Source organism: Chenopodium album, chromosome 23, assembly GCF_948465745.1.
Source record: "Chenopodium album chromosome 23, dcCheAlbu1.1, whole genome shotgun sequence".
Classification (NCBI taxonomy): Eukaryota; Viridiplantae; Streptophyta; class Magnoliopsida; order Caryophyllales; family Amaranthaceae; genus Chenopodium; species Chenopodium album.
In genome coordinates this window covers 13,987,292-14,009,781 of record NC_137856.1, presented here as the reverse complement: position 1 = coordinate 14,009,781, position 22,490 = coordinate 13,987,292, and the positions used below count along the sequence as shown (strand labels likewise).

Genomic DNA, 22,490 nt, shown 5'->3' with positions numbered 1-22,490 from the left:
GTCATAAATGGCACCCATTTGATGAGCATTTATGTTGTTTTTATCCTCTTTTAATAGCTTTCTTGCTCAATAAATTCTTAGTTTTATGCTTTGTTGCTTAGTCTTACCTTTCCTCTCTTATTTTGTAGCTTTTGTGCATTTCGTTGGTTTTCTAACCTTTTCTCCTTTATTTGCTCTATTTCCGTGGTTGTAGGTATTGTACGAGGTTTGGGTCTTGATATTGGTGATCTACTAAGGTGGAGGAAGCTTTTGGAGCAAGCTCATGGCATTTGGAAAAGCTCAAGATGCAAGGAAGTGAAAATTCCAAGTCTTGGCTCTTCCGCTCTCATTTTGTGCTACCATTAAGAAGTGGTGTACCAACTAATCAACAACATTAGCTACTTCCACTCCTAGTGTTCATCATCATCATAAATCATGCGACCATAGAGAATGCACGAAGCCGAGAGAATTTCGAAGAAACCCAGAGAAGCGTGGGCGCGCGCAAAGCTCGGGTGCGGGCGCACCTCAAGGTGGCGCGCCCACACCAACAAATGCCTTCGCCCTCCACATGTGCATAATATTGAGTCATGAAACACTACTCATAGTTGCAAACCAATACTCAAATTCATTGACATACCAGGAACTAATCACACATTCCTAACCAAATCAACTAGTCAAGCAGTATATTCACAAGTAGTTGGACAAAATTGACGCCTGTTTAGGAATCCAAGCAATTAAACTTCAAATCATGACCAACAAATCCACAATATTCATCATCAAATACCGAGAATCAAAACAAGTTTTTCTCAAGTATGGGGCACAGGGAAGCATGATTTACAATTCATTGGAACGTATTTTTTTTATTTTTTTTATTTATTAATTTTTTTGTATTTTCTCATAAGGGAAAGCAATAAAACTAAACTAGAAAGCAAATAAAAACTATACTAAAAAGCAAATAAAAAGAGAAAAGGGAGATAATTACCAAGTGAAAGATTACCCCCCCCCCAAGCCAAATCAAGCAATGCCCTCATTGACATGGGAGTGTAACCTACTCCTCATCCTCATCCATCCTCGAATAGCCGCCACCATGCCTAGAACCGGCCCCTCCATGGCTCGAACCACCACCTCCATAACCCAAACCACCTACAAAGTAGTTAGGATCCACATTCACCCCAAGCCCACCAAATGGATCATCGGTCCCATATCCATGGACCGATGAATAGTCCACATAGGTACCGTAGGCACTTGGGTCCGTGTATCCTCCTTGAGGATATTGGAACCAATCGGGAACAAGTGATTCAGGGGGAATAGCCCCCCGACGTGCATAATCATCATACATAGGGTATAAACCCCTCCCAAGGTTCCTCTACACATGCCCAACCCTAGTATCTAGAGATCCTACCCTAGAGTCTAAGTTCCTAACCATACCCTCCACTCTCCCTTGCCCCCACTCAATCCTATCCAATTGGCTCCTAAAAGCCGAAAAGTCATAAGGGGCATTAGGGTCGATGTTGTAGTTGGTTGAGGAAGCGGGAATGTCATATGTGTAGGGTTGGGGTGGTGGTTGGTGAAATTGGGGTTCTGGTGAGGGTGGTGCTTGGTGAGATGCTTGGGCCTCACCTTGGGTGCCTAAATCAAAGGTATAAGAAGGAAGGCCCTTCTCAAACTTGGTCAAGACCGGGTTAGGCAAGGTAAAAGCATTATCCCTTCTACTCGATTCCCTTTGGATCACCCACCAAGTCTTACCCCTTATGACAATTATCCAGTTTATGCCACCTAAATAAGGTAGGTCCATAAGTGTCGGGCCGGCTACCTTCCCTTCGTTGTTAGGGACAAAGTTAAGGTGTTTGACCGCTATATGGGTTACTAGACCACCAAAATAAATGGGGACCCTAGACCTACCCGACTTGGCCGCATTAGCCACCCTTTGGAAGTGTTGGGTCATCCTTTGGACTATGTTAAGCTTATCGCTCCTAGGAATCATGTATGACCCTAACAATTCTAGTTCATCCCTCCTCACATTTGCGGGTTCATGCCTCCCAAAGATGGTAAGGCCAACAAATCGTTGCCAAAACTTTGGCACGGGATGTTGTATCCAAGTGCCCTTAGCATGTTGGAGGTTCAAGTTTGCATCCCCCGTAAGGGATTGGTAGACAACGGCAATGTTGTCTTGGGGAGGTTCAATTGGTCTATTCGATTTTAACTCAAACAATTAGCCAAAATCTTTCAAAGACAATCTAACATCATAATTAAGCAATCTAAATTGAACATGAGAAATCAAAGTATTTGATTTTATAACATTAAAACTAGAAATAAATTCTAAAGTTAAATAATCATAAGTATCATAATGCATCTTAAACAAACCACTCATGCCAATTCCTTTAAACAATTTTTCAACCGGTTTATCCTTTCCTAATCTAGTGAGGGTAGGGTGATGAACAAAGCGTGTAGGAATTACCTGTCTCGAGGTGAGATTGATCATTCTTTGCCTTTGTTCTTGGGTGGTGATGACCACCCTCTCCCATCCCGGAACTTGTAACTCTGGGTCAATTACGGGCACTTGTTGCCTTGAGCCTTCACCCCTACTTGTTCTAGATCTCTTGAAAGCCATTTTGATAGGAAAATGGTAGGAATTGAAGCTTTCTCTCTCTTAGGGTTTTGAGAAAAATTGAGAGAAAGTGGTGGAAATTTAGTGTAGATTGTAGAGAAAGATGAGAGGATTAAGAATATGTAAAAATTTTTGAGTTTTGATGGAAGAATTGGAGGAGATCTTGAAGTTAAGTGGGGTTGGAAGGTGTGAAAATAGAGGTTTTAGAGAGAGAAAGTAGTAATGAAGAAGATGAAAGAAGAAGAAAGTAAAAAAAGAAAGAAGGGAAAGAAAGATAAAGGGGGACGACCATAAATGCATTTGACTTTTATTTTATAAGTTGAATTTTATTCGAACACATTCATTGGCAAGTGAGGGTTGACTTTTCTTGACTTTTCTCTCTCCCATGGCGATTTTCTTAGCTGGTTTTTTCACTCGGTTTGATTGATATGGCTAAGAAGAAGAAGCAAGCAACTCCAACTCCTCAACCCTCAAACTTAGCATCATTGACTTCATTGAATTCTGGTTTGAATCAGATTAATGCGGATGGTTTTCCTGCAAATATTTCCTCGATTCCTGAGGAGTCTGATATGGATGAACTGGTTACACCTCCTTCTCATCTGGTGAATCCTTCTTCTGCTGCTGGTAAGATTACTAGGGCTGAACTTAAAGCCCTCGAATTGAATCATCAAGCTGTTCTGCCCAGTTTTCTGCAGAAATCCAATGAAATAGTACCTAGGGTTTCTCGGGTTACTGTTCCATTGGATGCTGGAGCTATTCAGGGAAATCCAACTCAATTAAATGGTGTTTGCAGCAATTCTAATGTTCCTATTGCTGGTGCTAGTCTCAGTTTTGGAGATATTGCTCCAGATCTAACTCAGCCAGTTGCTAGGGATCCTCGAGTTACTGTTCCATTGAATACTGGAGCTGGTTCTGTTCCTGTTGATCTGGGTGTGTCTGATAGTGTTGGTGATTATCCTGTGCGTACTGATGTACCTCAAAAAGCTAACCCTTGGTCCAACTCCAAACTTACTGCTAAAGGAGCTTCTCTGTCATTTGTTGCCCCTGTTCTTAAGGATGGAAAATCTGTTGCTCAGCTGCAGAGTGCTGAACTGCAAGCAGGTAATCTTAAATGGAAAAACTCTGTTGTTTTCTATGTTATTGGTTACTACCCTACAATTGCTGCTGTTCATAGATATATTTCTGAAAATTGGACCTCTATTACTAAGCCTGATATATTCTGGCATGATGATGGTTATTTCTTGATTAAGATGCAAAACTGTGATGATATGCATAATTTTATGAATGCTGGACCACATATGTTTTATGGTAAGGCAGCTATTGTTAAACCTTGGAGTGATAAGTTTGATTTTCATTCTGAGGTGCTCAGAACTGTTCCTTTATGGGTGAGACTTCCTAATCTTCCTCTCAACTGCTGGGGGGTTGATACCTTGAGCAGAATTGGAAGTATTATTGGGGTGCCTCTGTATGCTGATGACTGTACTTCTAAGCAATTAAGGGTTACTTTTGCTAGATTGCTTATTGAAGTTGATATTACTAAGGCCTTGCCTCAGAGTGTATGGGTTGAGAATCCAGATGGCAACCTCATTGAACAGAAGCTTATCTTTGAATGGTCTCCTCCTTTTTGCAAGAAATGTAATAAAGTGGGTCATGACTGTAGTGCTCCTGCTAAGTCTAAGACTCGGGTTCAGAAGAAACAGCCTGTTGCTAAGGAGCAAACTAAGGTTTGGGTTCCTAGGCAGTCTAATCCTGCTCCTACTGCTGCTGCTGCTGTTCCTGTCTCTAATGCTAGTGTGAATGAGACAGTCCATGGTGCTGCTATTGTTACTCCTGCTCCTACTACTCACAAAGCTAATTCTGATTATGATTGGAGAGTAGTTGGAAGAAAGCATAGAAGCCATAGTGTTTCTTATCCTGTACCAGAGGTACCTAGTTCTAATGCTTATTCTTCTCTATTTGAAGATACCCATACTGATCCTATCGGGGGTGATGGTAATCCCCCTCTGGGAGGATGATTGTTGTTTCTTGGAATATTAGGGGTCTTAATGACCCTAATAAAGTAGCTTCTGTTAAGAAGTTACTCTTTGAGCAATCTGTTGATGTTATTGGTATTCTTGAAACTAAGGTGAAACTGAAGAATAGTGTCAAGCTACAGAAGAAGTTTGGCAAAGCTTGGTCTTGGTCTTGCAATTTTGATCTTTCTCATAAAGGTAGAATCTGGATTGGTTGGTTACAGGACAAGGTGAATGTAACTGTTCTCTCTTCTCATGAGCAGTTTATTCATACTGCTATTTGTTTTAAAGACTTGCAGCATCAGTTTGTTGTTACTTTTGTGTATGGTCTTCACTCTATTCATGATAGGGTCCCTCTTTGGTCTGGTATTAACAGCATTTCAGTGAATACTGCTCCTTGGCTTATTATTGGTGATTTTAACTCTGTTCTTCATGATGGTGATAGGTTTAATGGTGTTCCTATTACTAATTATGAGGTGAAGCACTTTAAAGAGTGTATTGAAACAATGGATTTGTGTGAGATTAAAAGTAAAGGCTCTTTTTATTCTTGGAATAATAAAGGGCATGGTGATAATAGGGTTGCTACTAGAATTGATAGAGGTCTAGTTAACCAAGCCTGGATGTCTATTTACAGTTCTGCTGAAGCTATTTATCTCCCTCCCTTGCTGTCTGATCATTGTCCAATTTTGGTGGAGGTTGGTTCTCACTCCCCAGGGAAGGGAAGGCCTTTCAGATTCTTAAATTGCCTTGCTGATCACAGAGATTTTTGTTCTGTTATTGAAGCTGGTTGGTCTAGGGTGTCTAAGAGCAATGCTATGGTTGATATTTGGCAGAATTTGAAAGCTGTCAAGCAAGGTCTTAAGACCCTAAACACCAAATACTTTGCAAATGTTGATGATAGAGTGGATCAAGCTAATTCTATGTTAACTCAAATCCAGGAGAAGCTTGCTGTTGATATTGCCAATGTTAGTTTGCATTTACAAGAAGCTTCTGCTATTGACCAAGTTAAGCATTGGATGAATATTCAAGAGAACATATACAAACAGAAAGCTAGAGTAGATTGGATCAGACTAGGAGACTCTAACTCTCACTATTTCTTTTCTGTTATGAAGCAAAGGCAAAATAGGAATAGAATTGATTCTATTTTCACTGATTCTGATGTTCTGCTGAAAGATCCTATTCAAGTGGAAAATGAGATTGTTAGCTTCTATAAGGTTCTGCTGGGTACCAGAGCCCCCTTTTTGCCTGCTGTTGATATTCAAACTATGAGAGCTGGTAAATAGCTGGACAAAGTTGCTATGGATATTTTGTCTGCTGAGATTACTTATTCTGAAATTGATGCTGCTTTGGCTAATATTGGTAATGACAAGGCCCCTGGTATTGATGGCTTTAATGCTGTCTTTTTCAAGAAGGCTTGGCATATTATTAAGCATGACATCTATGCTGCTGTTACTCAGTTCTTTCATACTGGTGTTATTGTTAAGCAATGGAGTTGTACTACAGTAACTTTAGTTCCTAAAGTTTCCCATCCTTCTTATGTTAAAGAATACAGACCCATTGCTTGTTGTACTATGGTATACAGGATAATCTCTAAAGTGCTCACTCATAGAATTGCTCAGATTGTGGGATCTGTTGTTAGTGATTCTCAATCTGGCTTTATCCCTGGGAAGCATATTGGGGATAATATCCTCTTGGCTACTGAGCTTATCAAGGGTTACACTCACAAATTTATCACCCCTAGATGTATGCTCAAGATTGATTTGAGGAAAGCCTATGATTCTGTTGAATGGAGCTTCCTTAAGACTGTCCTTGAGGAAACTGGCTTTCCTCAAAAGGTGGTTGGTTGGATCATGGCCTGTGTTTCTTCTGTCTCTTATTCTGTAATGGTGAATGGCTTTCCTTCTAAGCCTTTTCCAGCTCAAAAAGGGTTGAGACAAGGTGATCCTATGTCTCCTTTTCTATTTGCTCTCTGCATGGAATATCTGTCTAGGTGCTTGAAAGAGATGACTCATGATCCTAATTTCAACTTTCACCCTAGATGTGAGAAGCTGGGTATTACTCATATGATGTTTGCTGATGATTTATTGCTCTTTGCTAGAGCTGATGCTGGTTCTATCCAACTTCTCTTATCTGCTTTTCAGAAGTTTTCTAAGGCCTCTGGTTTGTCTGCTAATCTTAGCAAAAGTGAGGTTTATTTTGGTGGCTTGCTTGAGGCTGAAAAAGATAACTTACAAGCTATTCTTGGGATGAGCAGAGGTAATCTTCCTTTCAAGTATCTTGGTGTTCCTCTGTCTTCTAGAAAGTTGACTATTGCTCAGTGTAGACCCTTGATTGAGAAAGTTACTGCTAGGATTGATAACTGGTCTGCTAGACATCTCTCTTATGCAGGAAGGTTGCAACTTATTAGAAGTGTCCTTTTTGGTATTCAAGCTTATTGGGCTCAAATCTTCATTCTTCCCAAAAAGGTGCTTAGAGAAATTGAGTCAAGATTTAGGGTGTTTCTTTGGACTGGGAAAAATGCTTTTTCTAAGAAAGCTCCTGTTTCTTGGAATCATATGACCCTTCCTAAAGTTTGTGGTGGTTGGAATATCACTTTGTTGAGTGATTGGAACAAGGATGTTGTCTGTAAGATTCTGTGGGATTTAGCTCATAAATCTGATAATTTGTGGGTTAAATGGGTTCATACATACTATTTCAGCAACAGGAATCTTTAGGCTGCTCCTATTCCTAATAAGTGCACTTGGATTTTAAAGAAAATTTTAGGGTGCAGGGAAGTTATTGATAGCTTTGGTGGTTGGTCTGCAGTTACTCACAATGGCAAAATGAGTATCTCAAAAGTATACTCTAAATTAAGACCTCAGGCTGATAAAGTGAGTTGGAAGAGACTTGTCTACAATAATCAAGCTTCTCCTAAGAGTATTTTTATAACTTGGCTGACTTTGAAGAATAGAATGGTGACTAAGGATAGGCTTATCCACTGGCATATTAGTTGTGATCCTTTGTGTTTCCTTTGCCAGAGCTATGATGAATGTGTTACCCACTTATTTTTCTCTTGTTCCTATTCTAGTGAGATTTGGCAAAAAATTCTTGATTTGCTGAAAATTCAGAAGACTGCTCAATGCTTTGAGCTTGAACAGCAATGGGCTGCAAGATTTTGCAGGAAAACTAGCAGAAAGTGTAGGCTCTATTTGATGTTCTTTGCTGAAACTGTGCACAGTATCTGGCTTCAGAGGAACAATTTAATGTTCAATGGTAGCTGTCAGCCTGCTGATTTGGTCTTCAGAGAGATTGTCTACAGGGTTGCAGTTAGATGTTCTGATTCTGACAGGAAATTTCTGTATCTTTGATTCTGTTTTTGTAAGCTTAGGTCTGTCTGTTGGATTTGTTGTTGTCCTTTTTGTTTTGTCTGGTCCTTTTCTTCAGAACCCTTCCTAGAAGGTGGCTGAAGGTCTGAGTCCAGGTTGGTCCTTGGTTCTGTCTTGCACCCTTCCTAGAAGGTGGCTTGATAGTTTCTTGGATCTTGGGTGTTTGTTTGGCTCTTTTGGGTCTTGTGGAGTTTGTTGTTGGTTATAACTTAGCTTGCTGTAAGTTGTAACCTTTCTCTTTGGTAATAAAATTCTTTATTTACCAAAAAAAAAAAAAAAAAGGGGGACGGCCATAATGGCGCGCCTGATCGGGCGAAGTATGTGATTTCCAGGAATCCTGTTGCGCGCCCGATCAAGCGAGCTCCGCCCAATCGGGCGCGAACACGAAGCAAATTTTCTCCATTTACTCGCCCGACATGTCTTTTCCTTCACTCGATTTTCCACAAAAATGCGCCGATCGGGCGAAATAAGCTCCGAAATCAACCCCCTTTGCGTGCCCGATCGGGCACCTTCGCTTGATCAGGCGAATTTAGAGCTGAATATTTGCCTTGCTTGCGCGCCCGATCAGGCGAGCTTCGCCCGATCGGGCCCGTGCCCAGCTCGGATTCACTTCTTTTTCTTCAATTTCTTTTCCTCTTCAAATTTTTCTAAGTCTTTTTACCCATCAAATCCATACCTGTACAACAACACTTATAAATAGTAAAATTTCACTCTCCTCGCCTCTCTAAAATAAAAATAAAATTAAGGAAAATTGAAAACTAGCCTAGAAAGCAAGAAATACGGGTTGCCTCCCACAAAGCGCTGGTTTATTTAGGTCCCGCACGACCTTCTTACCACCTTGAAGCTCATGTTTAAAGTGGAGTTAGGAGAGTTTCCTCCACATCTTTAATGGTAGCGCCCTCATGATATACTTTCAATCGTTGGCCGTTGACCTTAAACTCTTCACCTTTGTCATTAACCAACTCTACCAAACCAAATTTGTTCACCTTTGTGACAGTGAAGGGACCGGACCACCTAGACTTCAACTTTCCTGGGAAAATCTTTAATCTAGAATTAAAGAGAAGAACCTTATCACCCGGTGCAAACTCTCTTGGTAAGATCCTCTTGTCATGCCACTTCTTGGTCTTCTCCTTGTAGATCCGCGCATTATCATATGCCGACAATCTAAACTCATCCAACTCATTAAGTTGGAGAAGTCTCTTCTTACCCGCGACCTTGGAATCCATATTAAGCTCCTTGATCGCCCAAAAAGCTTTGTACTCCAACTCCACGGGAAGATGACATGCCTTACCATAAACTAATCTATAAGGTGAAGTACCAATCGGTGTCTTAAATGCCGTACGGTATGCCCAAAGTGTGTTATCAAGCTTCATACTCCAATCTTTCCTTGACTTGGCTACTACCTTCTCTAGAATCGCCTTGATTTCCCTATTAGAGACCTCAACTTGACCACTAGTTTGAGGGTGGTAACTAAGCCCGGTTCTATGATACACACCATACTTCTTAAAGAGGTTATCCAATTGTCTTTCAGGGAAGTGAGTACCTCCATCACTAATAATAGCCCGTGAAACACCAAACCTCGGAAATATGATCTTCTTAAAGAGCTTGATGACTACCTTGGAATCGTTTGTTGGTGAAGCTATGGCCTCGACCCACTTGGACACATAATCGACGACTATAATTATGTAGCAATTCCCATTAGAAGATGGGAACGGCCCCATATAATCAATACCCCAAACATCAAATATTTCAACTTCAAGAATCCTAGTTTGGGGCATCTCATGCCTCCGCAAAATGTTGCTAGTCCTCTGGCAAGAGTCACAAGCCTGCACAAAAGTGTTAGCATCCTTAAACATAGTGGGACAATAGAAGCCTGACTCATTAATCTTAATGTAGGGAATATTTCAAGCACTATAACCCTAAGCTTGAACCCCACTGTGATCATACACTAAAGTATGGTTTAGTTCCAAAGGGAAGAAAACTAGAGCAAAAGAGTCGCCAACAAGTTTTAGGAACTTGTAAACCAATCACGAGGTGAAGGTTACACCCCTTAACGATCCAGGAGATCGTCAACTCCATAAGGTCTTGACGTGGGGAAAACTAGGTCGTTGGACTAATTCTCCCTAAGCCAAACAAAATTTATAAACACTCAACTAACCTAAATACAAGTATAGAGGTAAGTCAAGGGTCGAACCCAAAGGAACGGTAATGTCTAAGTGCTTCCAATTATGTGCCTATGCTAGGTCGAAGTCAAGGGGTAAAAGATGACTCTAACAACTACTAAAACGAGGAAACCAAACAAATATAAAGAGCTAGGGATTAGGATCCGCAAATAATAGCAATGAACATAGCAAATTGGAATGGAAAGTTGACTAAGTCAAGCAATGTGAGGGAAGATCAAGCATGCAACCAAAAGAGCATATCAAGCTATTCTCCTAGAGGTCTAACTAGCGCCAACTACGTCAAACACTAGCTAGGAAACATCACAAGACACCTCAATCGTGTAAATGCAAGCCAAAAATCAATGGTCCGTATCAATGTGAACTTACAATGCAATCTAGTGCAATAATCAAAGTTAGCTACTCTCTAATTAATCACACAAATGCACATGATCAATCAACCAAGTTTAATAACATCATCAACTCCATCAATTATCCCCAATTTACATCAATTCATTACGTCATAAGCTTCACCAAACCCCTAACCAAACAACTACTCTAACATTATCAATTCAACTAACAACAAAGGAAATCAACAATCAACAATCTAAGAATCACAAATCCACTAATCAAAGATCAAATATGAATATAAAACCAAACAAACATGAATATCCAATATCAATCATCAAATCATCAAATTCTAATCAAAATCAACAATCCAAACAATGAATATTAAACAAAGCAAAAATTGAGATAGAGTTTAGAAATGCTCTTTGATAATAGAGTAGATCTCCAATACAATTGTCACATTTGAATCTTCAATCTCTCAATCACCATTGAAATTCCTCACTTTCTCTCTCTAAAATCTACTCCTAAAATTAACCCTAAAAACTTGAGAGAGAAGCTCTCAACTAAGCTAGGAAAAATGATCTAATAAATCTAATTCTCTAATTCTAATTCTCATTCTCTCTCTACCCAAAAATGGGTATTTATAAATACAAGGATAAGAGAAATAAAAGGGAAAAGAAAATAAATAAAAGGAAAGAAAAGAAAAGAAAATAAAGTAAAATAATAAAAGAAATAGAAAGGAAAAAGTAAACTAAAATTAAAAAGAAAATAAAATAAAAGAAATCAAGAGAAGAAAAGGGGATCAACAACTTCGTGCTGCTTCATCAAATGGGAATTAATCCCATGATTCTCACGGTCATCATCATCATCAGCACGCAACTCATCATCATTCATCATCATCAAATAACACACCATTACAGCCGTTAATCAACTCCAATCAACGGCCTAAACAATACCCAGCTGGGTGCCCGCACCTGCTGAAGTATGAATGAAGGAGGAGCAGCGGCAGTTGCGGAGGAGAGGAAGGTGTTTGCTGCGGCTGGGAGTTGCTTCAAGGGCGGCGCACTTGGTGGTAGCAGGTGGCGCAAATGGATGCTGACTTGATGTTGCTGCAATTGTTGTTGATGCGTGACGGTTGATTGAGGGAAGAAAGGTGCGAATTGGAGGTGGTTGGTGACTGATTGCTGCCATAGATTGCTGTAGCTGCTTGGAGTTGCTTTGAGGGAGTTGCATGAGGTAATGGTGTGCGGGAATAGTGCGGGAACAGGGGAGATAAGGGAGGAGTTCCTGCTTGTTGTCAACACCATCACCATCATCACCATGATGGTGACAAAGACCCAAGTATGCAGTAGCTAGCACCAATTTGGACTTGGAACAAACACCTACAAAACACACATAAAATCGAGAAATAAAATAAAGTAAAATAAAACTAAAACCAACAAATAAAAGTAAAAGAAATAAAATGAAATGAAAATAATAAAAGAAAGAAAATATAATAAAATGAAAATAAAATAAAGTAAAGAAAATGAAATGAAAATAAAATCAAATAAACTAAAATAAAATAAAACTAAATCTATAAAATCTAAAATAAAGAGAAAACAACTAAAATAACGAAAATAAAAGAAATAAAAGAGAAAATACTAGAAAACCATAGAAATGCTCAAAAGCCGTAAAATAAGAGAAGAAAGGTAGAATAGAGAGAGAAAGCATAAAACTGAACATTTATTAAGCAAGAAAGGTATGAAAAGAGGATAAAAGGACCTAAATGCTCATCAAATCTGTGCCATTTGTGACACACATCAAATACCCCCAAGCTTACCTTTTGCTCGTTGTAGACACCTAAAAATGTCTCCCCAAAACCAAACCCAATGATGAACAACCTTTTACCGCCATTATTGGTCGGGTTGAGTATGTAATCTTTAGAGTGCTTAAATCCATGTTCCATTCAATACATTTCATAAACCAATCCAATTCATATCCCATTTTCCCAAATCATAACTTATTTTCCTCTTTTTCGTGCCTTTAAACCCAAAATAATTCATTTTGTGTCCATTAAAATCATTCATTTCGTGTACTTTTTATAAAAACGTTTTGAGCAGTTTATTTTGGTCCATAATCTGGGTCCAATGATTAAATATTTGGATAGGACTTGAAAATAGCTTTCCAACGGTATATTATAAGCCCAAATCCGAGTTATAACAAATAAGTTATGGCCAAAATACTAAACTGAGTCTAAATCGAACCTAAGCCCACCTTACCTACGACCCAATGATCATGTGGAGGGTCCAAAGGATTTAATATCATTCCTAATCCAATTAGGATTAATTGGAAGCTTCTATAAGCTTCTAAAAGATCTTCATTATCCTTTTTGAAAAGATAAGATTAAAGCATTTGAAATTGAATAAAACTTTTCTTTATGAAAGTCCTAATTCTATTCAAATTGAAAGACGTTCAAAGATTGTCAGATATTATTTTCGTGCTTCATATTTTTTATCTAATTCGTATATGGTTGGATAGCTTTTGAAATTATCTTTCCAATGATATATCATAATATTAATTCCGAGCTATAACGAAAAAGATATGAGCAAAATACGAAACTCTATCAAAAACTGACACCGTCTCACTATTTCGGCCATATCTTTAATTCTAAAAAATATTTTAATCTGATTTTAATTGGGTTAGAAAGTAGACTTCAAGAACTTTCCAACGATATCTTATTCATATTATTCCGATTTCTAGATCAAAAGATATGATAAAAACAAAAACCGCAAAAACTGCTGTCTATCGCAAGAGTTTTATCCGATTCGAATTCTTATCTTTTCTTGATTCAACCCCTCTTTTTTCCCTATAAATAGATGTCATATCTCCCCTTTTTCAATCATCAACAAGCTTGATCACCAAATCATTCTCTCTTCCTCTCTTCTACACAAAAAATTATTCTCTCTCTCTACACCAAAAATCATTCTCTTGCTCTAGCCTAAACTCTAGCCACCCTATTCTCTCATTTTATATCCCTTAAGCACTCCAAGGAGTCCATACGATACCCAAAGTTCTATACTTAAACCAAGGCGTGAAAGGTAGAATTAATTGAGGGTTTGGACCAAATCAACTCTACCTTTTATTTAATTTAATTTCCATTTGATTTAATTTTATTGAAGTTACTAACAGTTTATTCATGATGTAGCAATTCAAGGAAACGTGGAAAGTGAGTAATTAATCACTTAATTACTCTGGTTATTATTTTTTGTTGCTATTATCATGATTAGGGTTTATTATTATTTGATTTGATTAACGATATTATTGTTGAATTGCTTCCAATATTAATGTTTGTTATATTATTATTATGATCACCATATTGCATGTTTAAAGGGAATATGTAATTGAATATCACACTTAATAAGATAATTTGGACGACCGATTTAGGTTCCTTTTTAATCTTGTTGTTTAATCAAGTGATCACCAATATTCTAGAATTATATGTTGCATTAATATTCAACCAATTTAGCCTAATAATAGTTTGGAGCAAATTGAATATTTTATTTGCATGCCTTTGAGATCGCAGGAAATACTTTTCACTATAAGAATCGAGTAGAGGCCAATACGGGCGAATGTGACTCCATGACTCACTTCGTACCATCATCCCCGATCCTCCTTTCGTGGTTCCGAACCATATGGAGTTAGTAACCTCATGGATTATGAATGGGGTGTAACCTTCACGGGTCAATCGTTGTTGCCTTTGTTGTCCCTTTTCGTGGTTGCCTTATAATGATCCGTGAACGGTTTACAAGTTCCTTAAAAACTTGTTGGCGGCTCCCTACTTTCCTTGTCCCTAATCGTGTCCCTAATCGTATATGTCAATTCCCACTTCCTATGAGTGCCAAGCATATTCACAACATGCTTTTACGTAGGCGCACTTCGAACGACACCTACACTCGTCCTCGAGCAAAACAAAACCAAGGGAGTGAAAATGACAAGCTTATTCAAACGAACAAAAGAAAAGACGAGATGAGAATATACACTAACTCACTATTGTAGGAATCACGGTTGCTTTTAGCTACAACAAGCCCTTTAAACCCCAAAGTCGCCTATGAAGACGAGTGAGGTCTCGTAAGGGTATCTTAAGAGTTTGACCCATGACTCTCATAATAATACAAACAAGGCAAAGCATGAAAAAGAAAACAAAATACAAGAAAAGCAAACAAATGTTCATGAAAGGACTTTTGCAAATGTTCAAGCACAAGTGGATGCAAATCTTTCTAAACAAGTAAGAGAGTGGACGTTCCAAGATACCCAAGGTTGATTGAAACATAAATATGCTAAGCATACGAACTAGCTTTCACAATCCACTTTCATCCCAAATGATCTTACCGCGTTCTTCCTAATAGCTTCAAATCGACCTCAAATGAGCATCCCAATGATTCCACGAAGGAACCGAAAAAAGAGAATTTTAGGCTACTCGACATCTTGACTTTTGCATCCCCTCTCCCTATTCCTAAAACTCACATTCCTCTCCACCGAAGAATGACTCAACCATTTAGGTCAAAAGGTCTTTCCCCAAGGTTGTAACGTAAGGCAATAAGGGTGAAGGTAGGCTAAAATTTTGAAATTTGGTGGTTTTCCTAAAAGTGAAGCAAAGAGGGCGCCTTTCTTTGGAAACACAATCAAGTAAACACCAATCCAAACAAAAATACTCACACCCCCAAGCTTATTCAAAGCTATAAACCACAAACATATACACAAAAAGCGGGAGAACGCTTCCCCCCAAGCTTAAATGGAGCATTGTCCTCAATGCTCAAAAAGGGAGAAAACTCGCATCAAAATATTTTTGCTTTTTTTCATTTTTCACTTTTTTTTTTTTTTTTTTAATAGTGCTTTGTCCTCGCCTCTTTTAACTTTAGACGGCTTTTTCAACTTTTGCACTTATTTGTCCATGCCTTCTATAATGTAGGACGGCTTTTACTCATACTCATTTGCCATTATTCACAAAGAAATCATAACACAATTTTGCTTTCATAAGAACCAAAACCAAACTTACACACCACAACTCCAAAAGATGACCATTTGCTTCACAAAACCCAAAAATGGAACAAAAAGAAACAAAAGGCTCAAGAATCTAAGTACGTGGCTTAGAAAAGAAAGGTATAGGCTCAAATGGTTGCAAGAAGGCAAATGTAAACCCAAAAATAACAAAAATGAATAAAACTATCCTAAAAATGAAAAATACCACCCCGAAAAAGGTGCCTTTGTCCTTCCTAAATGGTTCGGTCTCGGATTCAAGATATATGAGTCAAGTTTCAAGATTAGGTTTGCAAGAAGTCAAGGATCCATGCCGCTCATACAAGTAAGGTAGAAGGCTTGAGAAACATAGAACTCACATGGTTGTAGCAAAAACTCACTATTGGTGTCAAATCGACTATAGGAAGCAACTACCAAACATGCCACAAACAAGTAGAATCCGGTTTCATGTTCCCACTAGTTCAAACCAACTACCTTAGCATGCTTTATCCTAGAATCAACCAAGCGTACTCTCAAACCGTGCACACCATTACCATTTAAGAAGAAAAGCATTCAACTATACAAGTCTAAATGTTATTATGTCCAAAGCAAGAACAAAACAAAACACATTGCAAATTTGCCTTGAAGAAACAAAAATCTTTTTGGAGATTTTCAAAATATAAGAAACATGGAAAAGCATATACAAAGGTGCATAGCACATAAGAATCAACATTCCACCAAACATGATAGAATACCCTCCCCCAAGCTTGAATGAGACAATACACTCAAACATAAATCATATAATCCATGGGAGGGGAAAACAAGGAGATTAATCCAACAAACCAACATATGTCCAACAAGTCTCCAACCAATAGAGAAAGAGCAAGGAAAGATATTACCGGATTTGAGGTGGGTGTAAATACCCGCAAATGACCAAATTAAACCTTTCAAAGCTAATTTCTCAAGAATTGAACCTTGTCTCCATATGCTAGCAAAAATAGGAGCCAACCTTCCTTGATTCTTGATCCAAATCGAAGCACCAAAGTATATCAAGTCATGTACCTAGCAAAAGGCACACAAAAATTTCCATGAGAGAAAATCTATTCTAAAAAGAAAAGGAAAATCTAATCTAAAACACGGGTTACTTCCCGAGAAAGGCTTGCTTAAGGTCCAAGCTTGACCGCTCTAGTAAAATAATATTGCAACGATCGCAAGAGCTTGTCAAATGCACTACTACACATTTCATAAGAAAGTAAGTGCGCACATGACAAAAATAAGGCATGCAACAAGCATAGTGCACACCTATGAGGAGAGAGATGCCAAGGAAGGAAGAAGAATCAAAAGAAAACTCAACAAAATAAGAAGAAAAAGAAAAAGAAGAAGGAAAAAGAAGGCAAACTCTCCTCAAAATGTTTTTGGGTGGCAACATCACCTTTTTCCCAAATTGGAGACAAATGAGCCACATTCAAATCTTCATAGACAAAAAGGTCCCCAATAGGCTTACCAACAAAGGAAGGGAGAAAAATAGGGCAATAGGGGATGTGGTTAAACTTTTGAGAGAAAAGGGTATGAAAAATAGGCAAAGGGTTAGCTACTCCCTCAACACAAAGTCTCACATCGCCAATGAGGGCATGAAAATCAATCATAGAATCCTCAAAAGAAGAACACTCATGATCACCATCTCCCTCAAACATCCAACTCCCAGGAGGAACCACATAATCTCCTCCACTACCTTCATGAACAATAGCTCCCTCAACTTCCTTTAAGCCTAGAGTCTCAAAACCATGCATGAATGGAGGCAAATTAATTTCAAAGTCATCTCTCTCCCATGAAGCATCATCAATGAACTTGCTTAAAAGGCTATGGATATTCCTTATGCACTCAACAAACACATTTGACATAACCTCAAACGAGTCCAAATACTCATGAATAGAAGAGTCACATTCACACACTTGAGACTCATCACAATCAACAAAGGAAGATATGTCTAGACTTAAAATTTTATCAAACTCATGATCACTCTCGACTCTCTCTCCTTCACTCCTATGCTCAACAATAGGATCCTCACATATTCTTGGTTGCTCGAAATTACCATCATCACCCTCAACACACAGTGGATTTGTAACTTTCACACATAAGCATCAAAGATGACAATTGGCTTTCTAGCTCTTCATTTCTCCTTCTTCCCTCCTCAAGACGCTCCACACTCTTTTTCATCATCACCAATTGACTTCTTAAACAATTAAGAGTCGACTCTTTTTTAGGCCCAAGATCATCACGAAGCTCAACATGCCTAATTTGAGTTTCCAAGGTAGCAATAAGAGATTCAAAAGGGGTAGGAGATTGAGGCTCAACAAGAGAAGAAGAAGTACAACCAAAGGTAGGATCATCATCATTACAAACATGAGCATTTTCATCAAATAGGGGGTTGGGGGCATTTTCAAATGTATGAGATTTGTTAGCTTGAACATGCAACACATTATCATGAACAAATGAGGAAATAGAATTGGAAGCATTTGTTCTAGGTTCAACTATGGGGTCATGTGACACATCATGGTAAATCATGCTAGCATTGAAAGAATTAACACATTGCACATCAAAAATGGAAGCACGGGTGTACCCTTATTATAGACTTCCCAAGCAAACCAAACATAAAATTTCCAAGCATCTTCAATAGAAAATGCTCTAAAATCACCATTATGCATTCCTTCAACTATAACTCTATTTTTCTCATTCAAACCATGATAACAAATCTCACAAGCTTCCCAAAGACTACAACAATTATAGTCAAAAATTCCTTAAGTCTATTGAAATATTCACAAAAAGGCTCATCATCATGTTGAGAAAAAGTTAGACATGCCATTTTTATATAAAGCAAACAAAAACCAAATAAAAGAAAAGTATAAACAAAGACCTAGACTCAAGCAATCAAAAACACTCAAACATAGACACCGTTCCCCGGCAACGACGCCATTTTGACGTGGGGAAAACTAGGTCGTTGGACTAATTCTCCCTAAGCCAAACAAAATTTATAAACACTCAACTAACCTAAATACAAGTATAGAGGTAAGTCAAGGGTCGAACCCAAAGGAACGGTAATGTCTAAGTGCTTCCAATTATGTGCCTATGCTAGGTCGAAGTCAAGGGGTAAAAGATGACTCTAACAACTACTAAAACGAGGAAACCAAACAAATATAAAGAGCTAGGGATTAGGATCCGCAAATAATAGCAATGAACATAGCAAATTGGAATGGAAAGTTGACTAAGTCAAGCAATGTGAGGGAAGATCAAGCATGCAACCAAAAGAGCATATCAAGTTATTCTCCTAGAGGTCTAACTAGCGCCAACTACGTCAAACACTAGCTAGGAAACATCACAAGACACCTCAATCGTGTAAATGCAAGCCAAAAATCAATGGTCCGTATCAATGTGAACTTACAATGCAATCTAGTGCAATAATCAAAGTTAGCTACTCTCTAATTAATCACACAAATGCACATGATCAATCAACCAAGTTTAATAACATCATCAACTCCATCAATTATCCCCAATTTACATCAATTCATTACGTCATAAGCTTCACCAAACCCCTAACCAAACAACTACTCTAACATTATCAATTCAACTAACAACTAAGGAAATCAACAATCAACAATCTAAGAATCACAAATCCACTAATCAAAGATCAAATATGAATATAAAACCAAACAAACATGAATATCCAATATCAATCATCAAATCATCAAATTCTAATCAAAATCAACAATCCAAACAATGAATATTAAACAAAGCAAAAATTGAGATAGAGTTTAGAAATGCTCTTTGATAATAGAGTAGATCTCCAATACAATTGTCACATTTGAATCTTCAATCTCTCAATCACCATTGAAATTCCTCACTTTCTCTCTCTAAAATCTACTCCTAAAATTAACCCTAAAAACTTGAGAGAGAAGCTCTCAACTAAGCTAGGAAAAATGATCTAATAAATCTAATTCTCTAATTCTAATTCTCATTCTCTCTCTACCCAAAAATGGGTATTTATAAATACAAGGATAAGAGAAATAAAAGGGAAAAGAAAATAAATAAAAGGAAAAGAAAAGGAAACAAAAGAAAAGAAAAGAAAAGAAAATAGAGTAAAATAATAAAAGAAATAGAAAGGAAAAAGAAAACTAAAATTAAAAAGAAAATAAAATAAATGAAATCAAAAGAAGAAAAGGGGGTCAACAACTTCGTGCTGCTTCATCAAATGGGAATTAATCCCATGATTCTCACGGTTCTCATCATCATCAGCACGCAACTCATCATCATTCATCATCATCAAATCACACACCATCACAGCCGTTAATCGACTCCAATCAACGGCCTAAACAATACCCAGCTGGGTGCGGCCGCATTCGTTGAATGTGCGCCCGCACCTGCTGAGGTATGAATGAAGGAGGAGCAGCGGCGGTTGCGGAGGAGAGGAAGGTGTTTGCTGTGGCTGGGAGTTTTTTCAAGGGCGGCGCACTTGGTGGTAGTAGGTGGCGTAAATGGAGGCTTACTTGATGTTGCTGCAATTGTTTTTGATGCGTGAGGTAGAAGGTGGAAATGGTGGTTGTTGGTTGATGAGGGAACTGTGGTGATTTGGGGGATCGATTGGTGGCGTGAATTGGTGGAATTTGGTGGCTGAAATAGGGGGTTGCGGTGACGGTTCATTGAGGGAAGAAAGGTGCGAATTGGAGGTGGTTGGTGACTGATTGCTGCCATAGATTGCTGGAGCTGCTTGGAGTTGCTTCGAGGGAGTTGCGTGAGGTAATGGTTTGCGGGAATAGTGCGGGAACAGGGGAGATAAGGGAGGAGTTCCTGCCTGCTGTCAACACCATCACCATCATCACCATGATGGTGACGAAGACCCAAGTATGCAGTAGCTAGCACCAATTTGGACTTGGAACAAACACTTACAAAACACACATAAAACTGAGAAATAAAAGAAAGTAAAATAAAACTAAAACCAACAAATAAAAGTAAAAGAAATAAAATGAAAATGAAAATAATAAAAGAAAGAAAATATAATAAAATGAAAATAAAATAAAGTAAAGAAAATGAAATGAAAATAAAATCAAATAAACTAAAATAAAATAAAACTAAATCTATAAAATCTAAAATAAAGAGAAAACAACTAAAATAATGAAAATAAAAGCAATAAAAGAGAAAATACTAGAAAACCATAGAAATGCTCAAAAGCCGTAAAATAAGAGAAGAAAGGTAGAATAGAGAGAGAAAGCATAAAATTGAACATTTATTAAGCAAGAAAGCTATGAAAAGAGGATAAAAGGACCTAAATGCTCATCAAATGTGTGCCATTTATGACACACATCAGGTCGTGAACCAAATAGGGTTCGGGGATGAGGGTACAAATCCAATCTACAAAAGAAAGGACCCGCCCTATAAAATAGGCCTCTACTTTATTCTACTCGTATTCATGTGCGCTTTTTGACTAACATGCAAACATTACCTTAATCCTAACCTGTTTATCTAAGTTGGTTGAATATTAATGCACAAACAAATATATTATTGGCGATCACTTGAATTAAAATCACATTAGCCTAGACCAAATCATTAATTATCTTATTAAGCGTGATTTCAAGTACAAATTCCCTTTAAACATGCATAAAAGGCGTGATCAAGCAATAAGAACAATATATATCAAGCAACATAATCATAAGCATCATCATAATAACATAATCATAATCATAATAATCATAATAACAATAATAATCAAAATCATGATAAGGCATAATAAAGCTTAATAATAATAGCAAGATCCTAGGCATGATACTAACAAGATTAATAACAAATCCTAGCATGTCACTAAACAATAAAAATCAAAGCTTTAAACCTAACATGGTACTAACATGCTATCATGATATCTATACTATATACTAAAAGGCGTTCCTTTTAAAGGAACGGTGTCACGAGGCACTTTTCACAATATGTATGTCATGTCACAATGCCACGTCATCATCCAAAGTATATGTGTCACGTAAGCAAAATAAAATATGCGTTGAATAAGATTTGAACCCATAACCTTTGATACATACAAGTGATACATGTACCATCTCAACCAACTTTTATTAATGTTTCATATTTCACATAATATGACTATTAAGTACATTAGAGGTAACAAAATTCATTTATTTTTCATAAGATTAGAATATAAATACATATGATGTAAAATTTAAAAATGACACCCGAGACAACGCTCGAACCATTACACACACTATGACACTAACTATATAAATAGTCGAACATAATCATTAAATTAAAGAAGAATACAAACTAGCAATCCGAGGCATCGCCCGGGGTACACACTAGTTAGAAATAATAAGAGGCACCCTAAACATGATACTAGAAAGCATTAAAAACATCCTAACATGATACTAGAAATATTAAACAATAATAAACATGCTTTCTACACCGTGAAAGAAATAGGGAGTAAGCTACTCTACTTACTTTGAAGCCTCGTACCTAAATCTAATAACAAAATACACGCGTTAGTAAACTTCAATGAAAATAATAAAATTAAATTAGAATTAAAAAAGAGTTTAAAAAGTTTAGACTGATTTGGGACCAAACCCTCAGAAAATTATAAACCTTGCACGTTTAGGGCGAAGGCAACTTCGAACTTAGCTAGGAGTTTCAAGATCTAGTGAATGCGGTATTGTGTTTGTAAAAAGCTAGTTTAGAAAGAGAGAGAGAGAAATCAAGTAATTCTTGATGAGAGTTGATGATTAAAAACAGAGGTCGAGGACCCTATTTATAAGAAAAATAGTCCAGAAATTGACAGAATTTGATAAGGAATAAAACTACACGTTGTCCCCAGGAATTCACTCTGTCACTAGGCGACAGGGTCTGTCGCCAGGCGACAGACTTGTCATTTGGCGACAGCCTGGCTTGCACACGCTTTCCACGCGGAATCCGATCTTTAATCAAATTTGATCTACGGATTCCGTACAGAAGATAAAACGTTTAATTAAAAATAATA

The 22,490-nt window shown here is 37.7% G+C and overlaps 1 protein-coding gene across 1 annotated transcript; it reads left to right on the top strand.

The window, feature by feature from the left end:
* Positions 1-7,421: 7,421 nt before the first annotated feature.
* Positions 7,422-7,946, top strand: LOC145607069 (uncharacterized). The gene has a single exon (XM_081662842.1). The coding sequence runs from the start codon at positions 7,422-7,424 to the stop codon at positions 7,944-7,946; it is 525 nt and encodes a 174-aa protein (XP_081518968.1).
* Positions 7,947-22,490: the final 14,544 nt, after the last annotated feature.